This window comes from Meleagris gallopavo, chromosome 19, assembly GCF_000146605.3.
Source record: "Meleagris gallopavo isolate NT-WF06-2002-E0010 breed Aviagen turkey brand Nicholas breeding stock chromosome 19, Turkey_5.1, whole genome shotgun sequence".
In the NCBI taxonomy this organism is placed as follows: domain Eukaryota; kingdom Metazoa; phylum Chordata; class Aves; order Galliformes; family Phasianidae; genus Meleagris; species Meleagris gallopavo.
The window spans coordinates 3,219,358-3,233,781 of record NC_015029.2 but is presented as its reverse complement, the minus strand read 5'-3'; the positions used below and the strand labels follow the sequence as shown (position 1 = coordinate 3,233,781).

Below are 14,424 nucleotides of genomic sequence, written 5' to 3'. Positions count from 1 at the left end.
CCTATTAAAAAATGTATTTACAGCTCCATAAAGCAAAGCCAGCTGTCAAGGTAATGTCCTGCTGGCTCAAGTGTGTTCAGGGCACGGGATAAGGATGTGGGGAGGTGCTTGCATGATTGCAGTGAAGATTTTAAGCTGAACAAAGAACTTTCAGGCCGGGAAAATCATTGCATTTGCCTGGGGAGGTGTTTGTAGGAGGCCTGGGGTTCCCTGCCAGAGAACGGTTCCTGCTGTGATTCACTTTCCTTCTCTGCTCACTAAATCAGGATGAGGATGTTGGCCTCTGGGTCTGTGTGGGAAAGGATTGCTCCTTCCAGTGTGCTCCTCTGAGACTTCAGACGTGTCCTCCAGTTTGTATTGATGGAGTGGGACCTTTTCTGTAGTACGTCCGTGTTGAAAAACAAACCAACTCAAAGCAGTACACCTGCTTTGCACAGGTGATTCTCTGATTCTTCAATAAACCCTCACCCATCAGGAGGTACCAAACATGGCTGGGGCTTCTGGAGGGCACAGAGCTTTCTGAAACCACGGCCTCAGTCATGCAGAATAAGAACGTGTCTTTCCAGATACTAGCTAGCAGCCTGGTCTGTTCTGTACATTCCTCTTGGTCTGATTTTGCAAAGAAGCTCTTGGGTTTTGAAATAGGCTGAAGTCAGGTCCAGGCCTGTGTGTTCCCATGAAAAGTTTCAATTTTCATCAGTCAGTGGGGTTTGGTAGCATCTTTTTTTTCCATCACACCCAGTTTAAGCTGACTTCAGAGACACCCCTGCCTACCTGAAGTACTTGGGACTTTGTGTTTGGTTTTTTTTTTATATCATTAAGGTGACTGCAAAGTAAGTGGTTCCTTTAGCTGAATGCTTTGGGGAAAACAGTAATTCTGTTATGCAGTAGAAGATGGTGCCTTGCTGGAAGGGTAGAAAAGACCCACTGGATCCATGTCATCTGGCAGTAAAACCACCCAATCTCCTGGATAACCCAGCAACTGCATGAACACGTTCCCAGCTATTCTGCAGCTTGGGGAAGGGCTGGGCAAGGCACTCTGGCAAAGGCAGGCTCTGCTCTTTCTCACGTGTTGGAGAGTTACGAGCCGTATAGATTATTTTAATGGCGGTATTACTTCCAACTGTGCCTCTACCATCTGTTCTTCCCCAATTATGGATGCAAAAACCCAGCATGTTTCTCCATTCCGGCAGTAGAGAATGAAATATAAGCGCTATAAAAGGGTGTCTATTCCTTGAACAATGGAGTTGGCACCTGCAGTATTTCGCTCACGCTCGGTGGTCAGCATGCCCTGCCTGGTCCCAGCACCGCTCCCTGCTGATGCCATGAGCCACACTGACAAAAGAAAGAAACCCATGTGCTGTATGATTTGTCCGAGCCGTGTGGGGTAGCAGAATTATTAATACTGACCAGGCGTTGTGATGCTACAAAACTCAACAAGAATCTCTTACCTCCAGTGTGGTGATAAACGGGACTGAGGCACAGCAGGAGGGAGGGAATTAAGGCAGGACATCAAAGACTGGCTTCCATCAAGTAAATCATGCCATTGCTTCAGTAAAAGAACCCTTAAATGTTTTATTAGGGATTTTCAACAACTACCAAAATTAAGATGGAAGGGATGAATTATTAAAAAATAGATTAACTAAACTAGCCTCTGAATTAAACATGGAAGGTAACTATGAGGAGCAGCGCTGTGCACTGCGGGCAGCCAGTCCTTCAGCTGGGCTCGGTGCAGAGGGGAGCAGTGCAGGTGGGATGGATGTCATACAGGGTGTTGGGTGCTGACATTGGGTGGGCTGCTGGCTCAAGGGACCAGCTGGGCCTGAGTGGGCTGTGCTGGGGATGCTGGGGGTGCCTGGCTCTGCCCAGAGCTCTCTGCACTCCTGTATGTGCTGCAGCCCTTTACAAAGTGAGACAGTGCTGTCACAAAGTGGCCTGGCGATCTAAATTTGCTGTTCCAGACCCTGGAGGTCTGATCTGACCCAATGTGATGCGCTCAGCCCATGTATATGGAGCACAGAGAGCAGGAGGTGAGGAGATGCTTTTCTCCCTGTTATTTTTGCTGTTCCTGCCTCCGGGAGGTGGGCGCACTGTCTCTGGGTGCTGAGCACAAGATACGATGGAATTTCTCTCTGTTTGTTCTCCCCACTACCTCTCTTTCTTCTTTTTCTCCCGACTCATTCAAAGCTCTTACATGCGAGCCCACAATGCAGCTCCTGTGAATGCCAGCAGTCGTACAGCCGCTAGGAACAATTCACAGTATCTGCCACAGCACTGCTTTAAGGTTCACTCTAATGGAACAAGTGGAAGCTTCATTCATAATAATAATAAAGCACTATTTTGCAGTTATATACCGCTTTTCATCTTCACGACTCAAAGCAGCATTAATTAACTGCACGGCACCGTGGGAGCTAGGTAACTGTTGTTGTCCCCATTTCACAGTCTGGAGCAGTGACATATCTGGAGTTGGTCGCGGTTGTGCAGTAATTCAGCATCAGAGAGGCAGTAAATCCAGAAACGCCAACTCCTGCTCTGTGCTTTATTTCTGGGGAACGTTCTCTCCTCATTCCTCTGGCAGAGCAGCCCCTTAGGAGATTTAAAGTCATCTTCATTTCTTAAGCTGAGCGTCGGGTAGAGAGGGGGATGTCGCTGGAGTTGAACTGAGGCCGAGGGGGGCTCCTGTGATGTGAAGGGAAGCAAGTTCCACGCCCCCAGGCTGGCGGTCGGCGGTCGTTTCAGCTTTGCTGGGCTCCTTCCTCCTTCCATCGAGACAGAAAAATTGGAGAGGCAAGTTCTCTTTGGTCTGTCCTTTCACAAATATCTATCCATAAGCCTGTTTCGGTAAAATGGTAACAGGCAAAGAAAAAAACCTCAAATTCAGGCTGTTTTCGTGCTTGTAAAAGCTCGGGTTTGCTCTCTGGTGAGCTCCAAAATCTCTTGCTCAACTCTTTTTCCAAGGGTCACATTAGCAGCCATTCCTAGAGATGCTCCTCATTGACTACAAATCAGTTTTTTCCCTAAGCCACCAAAATCTTGGTCAGTATTTTGAAAGGGCATTTGTCTGGGAGGCATTGGGTCAGCAGCACTGCATGACCGTGGCCAAAACATCACCGGTGACCGGGGACGCAGTGCGTACCACCGAGTGCCACACATCCCCAGGAGCCCCCCAGGCTCTGTGTGCTGCAGGGACCCCACGTCCCTGTGTGCAGCATCCCATCACCTGCAGGGCTGAGCATTTCCCACCACCTGGCACGGCAGGGATGGTTCCCTCCCTGGAGGCATTTCCCAGCACACCCAGCCGTGCCGCAGCCCCACAGCTGCCCCTGCCTGGAGCCGCTGGCTGAGAGCCTGCAGTCTCACTGCCCACAGCCTCCTTTGTATTCTCTCCTCACCCTGCCGACCTTAGCTGGTGTTTTGTGCTGTACAAACGCCCGTTTTGTACTGAGCAGGTTCCCGCTGTTGCCTCCTCAGCACTGGATTTTACGTTTCTCTCTCTCATATCTGGTGAAGGAAGCAGACTGTATTCCCTGTGGTCCCCTCACGTCCCTGCAAGCAGGCTTCAGGTTAGCGTGGAAAAATTTCCATTTAGTCCCTTTCTTTAAAACAGACATGAAAATAAAGGTGGTGGGTGGAATGTGATGGGGAGAAAGAGGGTGGTCTTGCAGCACGCAAAGGTTTTTCTTTTCCTTTCTTCTCTCCCCTTCTCCTCTTCCGCTGTGATCAGTCTCCAGTTGCAAAATGTGCATCCAGAAAGCAGATTGCCCAGCAAGTTTCTCCTGATCTGCTTTGACAGATCCATCCGGGCAGGAGTGCTGATGGCCACATCCCCTGTGTCAGCATCTCCTCATGTAGTTGTGGTTCACACTGAGCATCCCCGCTCCCAGTGGCTGCTGGCAGAGCTGATGGCTGAGGTCAGGATGGCTCCAGGGTAGGGATGCTCCCATCCCATGCACCCCTGCCATTAGCTGCTCAGCCCCTTGCTTCCCATGCAAGCTCTGCTGTAGCAGGGCTCTTTGAAACACATTTGGTGTGGGATGCTTTCAATCACTGACCTGGGTAAGGAACCTGCCAGCAGGCACAGGGCATTCTGCCTTTAATAAATGCGTGCATTCTTCATGTTGTACTTTGGAATGAGATCTCATGGAGATGCACAGACAAAGGCAGGATGTCTCCAGGTCTTTGGTACATGGGTGAGTCCAGAGGAGCTCAGAGGAAACCCAGACATGATGTGTGAGCACAGTGCTGCCTGTTGAGTGGGGCTTCATGATGCTCAGTCATGTGTATGTGATGCCCTGTGTACTTATCCTGGGATGTGTTCAAGGCCAGGTTGGATGGGGCTCTGGTTGGTGCTGATTTAGGGGTTGGCAAACCTGCCCACAGCAGGGACTGGAACAGGGTGGTCTTTGAGGTTCCTTCCAACCCATGGCATTCTAGGATTCTGTGATGCTGTGTGGGGTTGGGGTGCCCTGTTCTAAAGGCACCACAGCTGAGCCACACAGCAGAGTCCTGAGTCCTGGCCCCAAGAAATCCCAATCTCCTGTGCAGGGTTCCCATGGGAAACAGGACAGCTGCTCCCCACCTGAGGTATGGGCTTGGCTGCTCCAGTTCCTTGCCTTTAACCCTCTCCCCTCCTCAGGTGAATGATGATGTTCTTTTTTCCAACACTCAATTCAGTTTATCTTGTGTATTGACCCAAGCAGAAAGTCAATGTTTTTTTCATCTGTCATTTGCACTGATGGCAGCCAATTTGGGTAGGCAGGAGCAAAAATGGTTGCATCAGAATTCAGTGCCAGCTTACGTCTTATTTTTTTAAATGCTGCTTATCCTTTTTTTTTTTCAGTACACACCTGGCCCCGGACACAGCATTTGCTACAGGATATAGCTGCAGGCAAGGCTAAAAATGTGCAGCCATCATCCCTGGGGCTGCAGAGCCAGGAGGATGCCTGCGGGGCTGCTCGTTATGGGCACTGGGGGCTGCCCACTGCCTGCGGTGTGCGCAGTTTGGTTATGAAGTGGTCACATCTGCGGGCTTCGTGCACATCTTAAGCTCTGCATCTTCCTTTGAAGTCTGGAGGCCACACTTTACAGCTTTCCCCAGGTTAGAGGGGTGTGCAGGCACTGCACTGCAAGCTGTCCAGATCTGTATTTTGTGTCTGATGGCAGAAAGCTTGCTTGCTGTCCATAGAGACCTCGCTTCTCTGCTTGGGTATTCATAAGAGTGCAAGTCAGCAGAGGTTCAAAACTAATAAATGAGCAGAGTTGTTCCGTGCACTGGTCTAAACACAGCTTTTGACCCAAAAAGCTCCCAAGCTGGGCACAGCTGCTTTTTAAGCAGCAGGGATATGCTGACAGTGCTCACTTTTGCAGTGGTCAGAAGATTAAGGAGCTTGTGGTGCGTTCATGGGGAAGGTGCAAACGAGGTGAACCTTCTGGCAGGGTGTGGGCAGCTTTGGGTTACAGTCATGGTGGTCTGATGGGGCATGGGTGCTGCGCAGGGGAGTTCTTGGTGCTCCCCAACCAGTGATGCCAGTTGTTTCCCATGCCAGTGATGGCATCTCCAATCCCGTGCTGCACTTCTTCAGGGAATTAAACCAGGAGAAAGTGCTGGTTGCTGCATGGGAGGAAGGATTTGCTCTTTGGGTGTCCTCACCCAGTCAGCAGCGGGATGGATCCTTACTAAAGGCAGTGACAGATTGGAGTGCTCCAAGGACCAGATCCACAGACGTGGAGTCTCTGGAAGGGTTGGGTGACCAGCCAGCTTCCCAGTGTGTGCTGCACCTTGTGACAAGCCCGGCTGTGCTCCCAGGAGCTGCTAATGAATACTGGGCACCTTGCATAACACAGTCTGCATTGAGTGCCTTAGATAAGAGCCAAGGCCCTTTGAAAAAACCCATCCATATGGGCAGAAAATCCCTATGCAAATCTCTCCCCAGGTATAAAATTAATTGGATTCCAACTTCAAAGACTGCTTCGGGAAACAAGCTCTAAATAACCTAGTTGTGCCTCAGTTCCTCTGTCTGCAGACACTCACCTGGCTTTTTCAAAATCATTGAGTTTTGCTGATAGAAGGTGCTATATATAGCAGCAAAGCTATGCATATATGTATACTTATGCATAGAGGCACCCCTTGTAAGTGACCCAGTGGTTTTGTTAAGTGCAGCTTGCTGGTTTGGCTCTCCAAACAGCTGTGGTTTTGCATCTTACGGGTACTGGGCAGCACCACAGGCAGCTGCAGCAGGACCAGGGAACGCAGTGGGGCCTGGGACTGTGCTGGGTTTAGGAGGAGATGCAGGGGGATGTTCCTGTTTGCCAAGGGCTCAACCCCATCACTTCCCAAGAGATCAATAGGAGCAGCAGGTGCTCAGCAACTGTGAAAAATCAGGGGATAAGCGTTTGGTCTAGCAACCTGGCCATTTCCTATTTATCTAATCTAATTCTATTGGCATTTCTAAAGTGCTTTTCGCCACTGCATCTAAGCACTTTACGTGTATCTTGGAAAAACCCACAGCTGTTCTGTAATTAGGGCTTCTGAGCCTGGGGTGTGGGCTTGTCCTGGTGCCTGTGTGCAAGTGAACAAATGGGATACTGCTCACAACATCCAGCTTCTCCTACTGACCCGCACAAATCACTGCAATGTCAGATCCAGAAGAACCTGCTAGACCACACAGCTTGCCCCAAATACTCTCGAAGGCTGTAGAATGGAAGGGAAAAAACCAATGGGATTGTGCCTAAGCAAACTTTGAAGGCTGAGTGATAGATATCCTCTGGCTGAGGTTTGCAAACTTGCTGCTGTCGCTGTACTTGGGGTGGGGGTTGGAGGGGCTGACCCATCTCGTGTGTTCAGCCTTTAATAATTTGGATGAGACATCTCATGCCTTCTGTCTGGGATTTTGCTCGATTGCTTCCTTGTCTAAGATTTCTTTTGCTCCTCCAGGCAAAACTGCTGTAGAGGACGGAGGCAGATGTTTGTATGACATGTGCAGCTCTTACAAGCAAAAAAAACAAACCAACAACCAAAACCCTCATTAATTTGTCCAGCTTAAAGGCTTTCCCGAATAACTCAAATTGCTACACACGGAGTGAGGTCTTGTTTAATTTTAGCAGCAGTGGGCAGTACTCTCCTTGCCTGAGCACAGCCTGTGTCCCTGCCCCACAGCAGCTCCCAGAAGTGTCAGGCTGGGTCTAGGGGGGAATGGGATGTGCTGGGATGAGAGAGGAGGGGGGTGGTGGAGCAGGAAGGTCCCTGCTCCTGCAGGCTGAGGGAGAAGGGCTGAGCAATGTTGCATCCAGCAGTTGTGTGTGATGAATTCCCTCTTTTCCTATGTAAACTAACCTGCAACACCTTCCCTTTCCTCTCTTCCCAGAGTAAAACTGTGCGTGACCTCTCCTTTAAAAAATGCTATTACGGTTGCAGAGCTCCAAAGCGAATAGTTGGCAGGGTCAGCTCGCTGTGCAGCCTCCAGGCAGCCCCTCGGTGTGGATGTGTTATGAAGCCTGCTTTAATGGCATGGCCATTGTACTGGCTTTTCACCTTTGCCTCGTTCAGCACAGGCAATGAACCTGCTCTGGGAATGATCTGCATTAATGTGGAGCAGTAAAAACTTCCACCTAAGTCAGTGAAAGCTACTCTGCGAGTAGAGGAAGTGTCATTTAATGCTAAGTGCTCTGAAAAAATCAAGTCTAAATGTCACAAATTTGGTGCATGTAGTGGATATTTTCTTGCGTTACTGTTCCTGGGTCTTGGCTCCCCATCTGTAAAATGGGGATGATAACGGCGAGATTGAGAACTTAATCACTTTATTGGTTGTGAAATACTGCTGCTTTCTGGTGTTGAGCAAAGAATAAGCACTCGTGAGGAGCTGAGTAATCGCCATGGAGAGCAGAGTAAGGCAGGAGCTGTGTGCTCTCCAGTGAGGAGGAATGAAGGCACTGGGGAGCTGCCAAAGGAGCTGTTTGTAGGGCAGTAAGAATCCAGCAGGCGTTCAGCAGGACCTGGGGTGGATTTTGGGATGTCCCAGTGCTGAGCTCTGAGCTGCTGCAGGCACCCCAGTACTGCTCAGCACCATCCCTTCTGGCAGCAGGGCAGGATCCCTTTGCTGGAGGAGGTCCCACCATGCAGCTGTATGGGTTTGGGTTTGGGACCAGTGCCCCTCCAGGGCTCAGTTGGAAATACCAGCCTGAAATGTATTTACAAGTTGACAAGTTTGAAATGAGTCTGTCGAGGGGATGGGATGGAAGGAATTGCTAGGCAAACGGAGCTAATAAAAATATTAATTAGCATAGAGAAATCATTTGATAATTTTCATTTATGTATTTTTTAATTATGCATTGCTTCCATGACTGATAACCCCGCACCATTAGTGTGATCCATTTTGCTAGATAAACATTTTACTTTGTGAGTTAATTAGTGTTCAATTACTATCAATTACTATGTATTACTACTACCAATTCCATGTTAAACAGGCAGATTCCACCGCTGCTAATTGTTTCATTTATAACACTTGGAACTGTTTGGAAGCCTGTTGCGTGGGGTAGGGGGTCCTGCAGGGCTGGGGGTCTTGGATGTCCCCTGCACTCCTCTTTGTGCCTGCAGCTTTCTTGTCCTGGTGCTCCAAGTGTGACCATTTCCTGCCATTTGATTTCTTAAGATGTTGAATCTGTGCTTTTCTTCTGGTGTGCTGCAGCTTTTTGAACTGTTAGAAATCGTGTTGGAAAGTTTTTTCCTTCGCAAGTGAAATTGGGAATAGTGCTGCACAAAGAATGAAGGGGAAGGGAAGGAGAGGGAAGGGAAGGGAGGGAAGGGAAGGGAAGGGAAGGGAAGGGAATTGTCAGGCTCACCTTGGATAATTGTGGTGCCCTTGTAGTTAATAACAAAAGCTAATGCAACTAAATTAGGTATGTCTGTCTCTCACTGCTGACACAGTCAACCGAGGAAAGCGGATTGCTCCGCAGTAATTTGGAACAGTCAGCTGAGAGCAGTAGCTGAGGTTTTAGGAGCAATTGTTCCAATATCACCAAGATCTGGGGCTCTGTGTTTGTGGGAAAGGAAGAAAATAGTTTCATAAGGGTTGGACACCTTCAAAAGAGGGAAAGTCATATCCCTGCCTGGAGTAATTAGCACCTGGCGAAGCTAACAAGGAATGTGGGGAAGGTGCACAGCCAGCAGGGATGTGTGCCCGGCGTGGAGGGGCTGAGCCCTGCAACATGGCCCAGCACCTCCAGGACATGTGCATTGCAGGATGGGCTTTGTCAGCTTGCTTTTGTTGTGTGCTGTTTGTTTGTTTTGTTTTGCTTTAATTAAATTTCTGGTCCTTCTGGTTGCCAAGGCGCGCTTCAAAACACTCCGATGGAGCGCTGGTTTTATTGACTCTCCAGCAAGTTATTGAAGCGTGGTAGGAAATGCTTCACACTTTCAACCTCAAGGTTTTTTGGAGAGCTTTTTTTTTTTTTTTGCAAGTGTTTATTATAGCTTTACCGCAAGAAATGTGCTATCAGGAAAACTGATAGTAAGCAGCTCCTCGGCACTGTGTGACAGGTAGCTCCGCTGAGTGCTGTCTCTGGTGTCACCCAAGTAAGGAGGAGTTCTCCCAGTTTAGGACCTAGCCTGGATGACAGCTTGTCTTCAAACCTCCCACCACTGTTAGAACGACTGAAAAATGCCCGTGGGTACGCCAGGCTGATTTGAGAAACTCATCTCTTTACATAAAATAATAAATCTGCTCCATAGCCACACGTCGTGCACCACATTAGGAAATGCAGCACTTGAAATTCAAAACTGCAAAGTCAGAAAATCATAGAACCACCAAGGCTGGAAAAGACCTCCAAGACCATCCAGTCCAACCGTATCACCAATATTTAATAGGAGCCCATGTCCCTCTGTACAACATCTACACGTTGCTTGACCGCAAGTCCGTAAGGTAAAGGTTGCCACTGCCTTTGGGGCTGCCCTGTGGCCTCGCAGCACCATGCATGCCTTCCCAGTGCAGCTCAGCTCTACCCCTGTGGGGCTGTCCCTGCTGCGGGGCTGGGTTGGGGTGCAGTTGATTACTTATTGCACATTTGTTGTAGTTTGGGTGTTTAACAGCACGGCTCTTTATGAAAACAGCTGAGCCTGGAATGGTCTGTGAGTGTCTGAAGTGCTACAAGCACTAAAAATAACTGCAAGCATCTGAAGTTGGCCACCTAGCAGTGGCAAACACCTTTAATTCGCATTGCTTGTTGCCTTGGTTCCTCAGCTTGAGCAAGAAGAAGAGAAAACACAGGGCTGTGGGCAGAGCTGCGAAACAAAGTGATGTGGGTGAGGCTTCAGGGTCTTCAGTTGTAGCTTCAGAGCAGGGAAGCCCCCAGAGGAAAAGCATGGCTGCTTTAGCAGAGGGAAAGGAGATGTGAGGGGAAGGAGGAAAGGAGCAGAAAGGATGGGAGTGGGTCTGAGAGCACATGAGGTCCTGAGAGAGTGTTTTGCATGAAAGGGAATGAGGTCCCCTGGCTCAAATGGAACTTCAGCTACTGCTCTGAGTAAATCTGTCCTTAGGTGAGACGTCCCATGCCTAGGGAGGAAGGCAGAAGGAATGAGAGATTTAAGGGAAAAGGGCAAAGCTTGCATGATGGCAGAGCACAAGCTTAGTTCCGACTGGCATCCTTTTGTTCCTTGTTTTTCTCAGCTATGGTTAACCTTGTAAGACACTGAAGCCTTTAACCATTAGCAGGCACGAAAAAGGGGCAGCTAAGTTGAATAACACCCACTAATCCCCTTCCAGAATGAGCTGGAGAGAAGAGTCACTGTGATGCTCAGGAGCTTATTCAGAGTTGAGTACTTTGGAGGCTTTGAGAATTGCATGGTGTTGATATTTCATGAATAAATAACCCACAGCAATATTTGTCGCTGAATCTGCTTCATTAATGAGGTCCTGGAACAAAGGGGAAGGACGGAGGGCTGCGACGGGATTGAAGACAAAAGCTTTTTCAAGTGATTCAATATGCAGGTGATGGGAAGTGGCACGGGGTGGGTGCAGGAGCTGTGTGGTGATGGAGAGCAGGGCTGCTGAGCATCACGTGGACCACTTACTGTGAAGTAAGTTGTCAGAAGAGCAGGTTTTACCAAGGCATGGTGTGTGATCAGAGGGTTGTGGTGGAGAGGGGAGTGTGTTCGGCTGGTGTGTGCCATTTGGGAGGGCTGGGGAGCTGGAGCAGGAACATGCATGGCTCAGAAACGTGCTTGTGGAGAGAAGCTGGCATCAGGAATGGGCTCACTCAGCTCTAAGCACCCTTTTCTAGAGGACTTGATGTCCCCTTCAGGCTGGTGGGGAGCAGCCCCGTCCTCTTCCCAGCAGGCCTCCAGCGTAGGGGATGCGAGATCCGTGCAAAACTCTTTTCCCTTATAGGAAGCTGCAGCATCCAGGTAGGAGCCCCAGGAGCACCAAGGACGGGGCTGGGGGAGATAGAGGAGAATGGGGACATTGCAACATCACCTCCATCTGTGTTTCCCTGCCTCCTTGGGCAGCTAATATGTTAAGATGTGTAATGACTCGTTCAGGCTCACCTATGGGGATCTGCTGTGCCAGGCCCCAGGTCAGAGAGCAGATTCCCACTGCCCCAGGGCACGAGCAGCCGTTGGTTTGGGCTTCCAGCTTGGCATTATGCAAGCACCTCATCGATGTGGGCTGAGCATCTGGCCCCAGATGGAGCTGAGCTTTCCAGGTGGGTGGAGGGAGAGTTGTCACGGTTGTTGTATTTTTATTTAAAAAAGAAAATATCTCTCTATGTTTACAAGCAGCGTTTTTGGTTAATGAATAATACGGCCTTTCTGTTCCCTCTTTCCTCTGCCGATATACGCACCCTGATCTAATATATTCTGCCTTTCTCACTGCCTCACTTTGGAGGAGCTGCAAATTCTAGTGGGAACAGAATGCTAATAGAAAAGGGCCTCTAAAGACATTTGAAACATGACCAAGAAAGTACAGAGGGAGATTGAGCTCCAAATATGCTGCAAAATCTAGGAGATGGGCCAAGAGAGGGGGAATATGGGAAACATGATCATTGAGAAGGAAAAGTTAATTGGGAAACATTAATTGGGGTGAAAGTGGGCAGCACAGGTGGTGAGTCCCAGCTTCTAGAATCCAAGGAAATACAAAATCTGAACATCTGACCTGAAAACAGTGTAGGGCTTCATTATGTTGGGTATGTCGTTGGATAATTTCGAGCCCTCGTGTTTTCAGGAAGAAACTTGGTTACACCCTAAAGGCTCAGAAAGCAGAAGGCAAAGTAAGAAAAGAGCTCTCCTGATGATTGATTTATTTTTAAAACCTCATCATTTTCCTGCCAATCTCATTACCATTTTTTTTTCGATGCCTGACTCATGGTTTTTTGAAGGCACAGTGTTGGTGGGGCTGCGTGCGTGAGCGTGACGGCGCAAGTCCCTCCTCCGACAGGAACGTGGTGCTGATCCTCAAGGGTTGCTGAATATTCTTCCTCTGCTGTTTTCTTGCCAGGTTTTTGCATTGAAACCCCAAATCCAGAGTGTGGCAGTGGGCACTGAGTCATTGCATGGGTTTCAGGTGCCGCTGGGGGATGCTGCAGGGAAGCTCAGAGCGCTGTGTGGCCGCCCGCACTGCCTCGTGGGTGCTTTAAAGCCACAAGGGTCAATGTTTATTTGCAGCCTTCAGTGTATAACGATCTCATAAATACCCTGCGGAGGTCAAGTCTGTCTCCATCGCTGCCTGGTGCTGTGACCTTGGGTAAATGCTTTGTCTCCTGTGTGTCTGCACTGCCGGTGAGATGGGGACCGGATCTGGAGCCCACGGTGCATTGCAGCGATCTGTTAACAAATACAATGTGCTTTGAAGATGAAAAATACCTTGGAGATGCTCAAAGCTCTCAATAAGCATCTGCATTCCCTTTGCCGGAACCCAGCAGAAAGAAGTGCTGGAGTGCTTTGTCACAGACAAAATCTGCTGTGTGCGCAGCACGGAGAGGCAGGGCTGGGAGCTCCTCAAGTCTTTGAATTCATTGGTGTCATTGAATTCATTGGTGTTTGTGCTTCGTGCTCGCTTAAGGAAGAGCACAGCTGTGCCTGGGCTGTGCAGCATGGAGCTGAAGCCCACAGCCCTGGGACAGAGCCCGGGTCCCTGGCCCCACTGGCACGAGTGTCCCAGGAAAAACTAAGCTGAGTTTGTGTGGCTTTAATTCCTAAGGGGCATCCCCATGAGCTGGGTGAGGCGCAGGGCTTGGGAGGCTTGGCTCAGGTGTAGCACAGCCAGGAGCTTCGCTGTTGTGGATTTACTGTTGGTTAGTATGGGGTCGGATTCACACCAGTGATGCTAACAAGGCCTCTTGCTTGCATGAAAGTGGTGTAGGTGCTTTGCATACTCAGAGCAGGTTGGTTTTGGTCAAGGAGGTCAAAGATACACAGCAAATTATGTAAACATACAGCAAGACCATAAACTCCTCCTTGTCTTGGCAAACTTCCTCTAGGTGGGTTTTCATCACGACAACGCCATGATTTCACCTCTGTGGATGATACACAGCAGTGCCACGCTGCGTGCTGCCGCTCCCTGCCCCTCCTGCTGCCTCTAACGGTGCCTTTTCTCTCCAAGGGAAGAAGCGATGCTGTCCACCTACTTTGAAACCATCAATGATTTGCTCTCCTCTTTCGGGCCGGTCCGGGACTGCTCCCGCAACAACGGCGGCTGCACCCGCAACTTCAAGTGCGTTTCGGATCGCCAGGTGGATTCGACGGGCTGCGTGGTACGTACAGCTGGGAGGGCCGGGGGCACGCACTGCTTCTGTCTGCATTGGCTGGGGGGCACGCACTGCTTCTGTCTGCATTGGCTGGGGGGCACGCACTGCTTCTGTCTGCAGTGATGCCCAGAGGGGTGGATTTGTGTGGTGCTCACTGCCCCGTCCCCTCTTGGCAGTGAATCCCAGGTGGGAAGTTTGCTTTAGGGACTTTGGGGATGGGGATTTGTGGAAAAGCCAAAGGGATGAGGTGGAATTTGTGCCTGGTGGGGTGGTGTCTGTGGGGCTGCTCGCTGTGCCTGTAGCAGAAGGAACATCACCTGCTGTCCCAGCCCTGGCTCTGCAGGCTCAGCCCGTCCCCCCGCCGAGGCAGGAGTTAAGTGTCTCTTTATTTATTGAAGATGTTTATACACGGCAGCAGCCTGGAAAGGTCAGACTGGAGTGGTGCCGTCTCCGGGGCGGCATTTTCATTATCCCCTTCTCCAATTGCTTGTTAAGGCCATTTAGCACGACAGCCTGATGTGTCACCGGCAGCACCCGGCCCCGCAGCGCCCGCTGTCTCCTCCTTCCTATTCCTCTCCCTTTTCTGCTTTCTTTTCCTATCGTTATTTTCTTTTGTTCTCGCCCTTACCCCTTCCCAGGGAGGGGCTCAGTTTCTGGCATATCTTTTTATTTTTTCTTTTTCCCCCT

The 14,424-nt window shown here is 49.8% G+C and overlaps 1 protein-coding gene across 1 annotated transcript in view; it reads left to right on the top strand.

Annotated features, from left to right (window-relative positions):
* ASTN2 (astrotactin 2) overlaps positions 1 to 14,424 on the top strand; it is a 226,636-nt gene that overhangs the window by 82,890 nt on the left and 129,322 nt on the right. Inside the window, 1 exon segment of the mRNA XM_031556166.1 lies at positions 13,593 to 13,743. Coding sequence (XP_031412026.1) covers positions 13,593 to 13,743 — 151 coding nt within the window.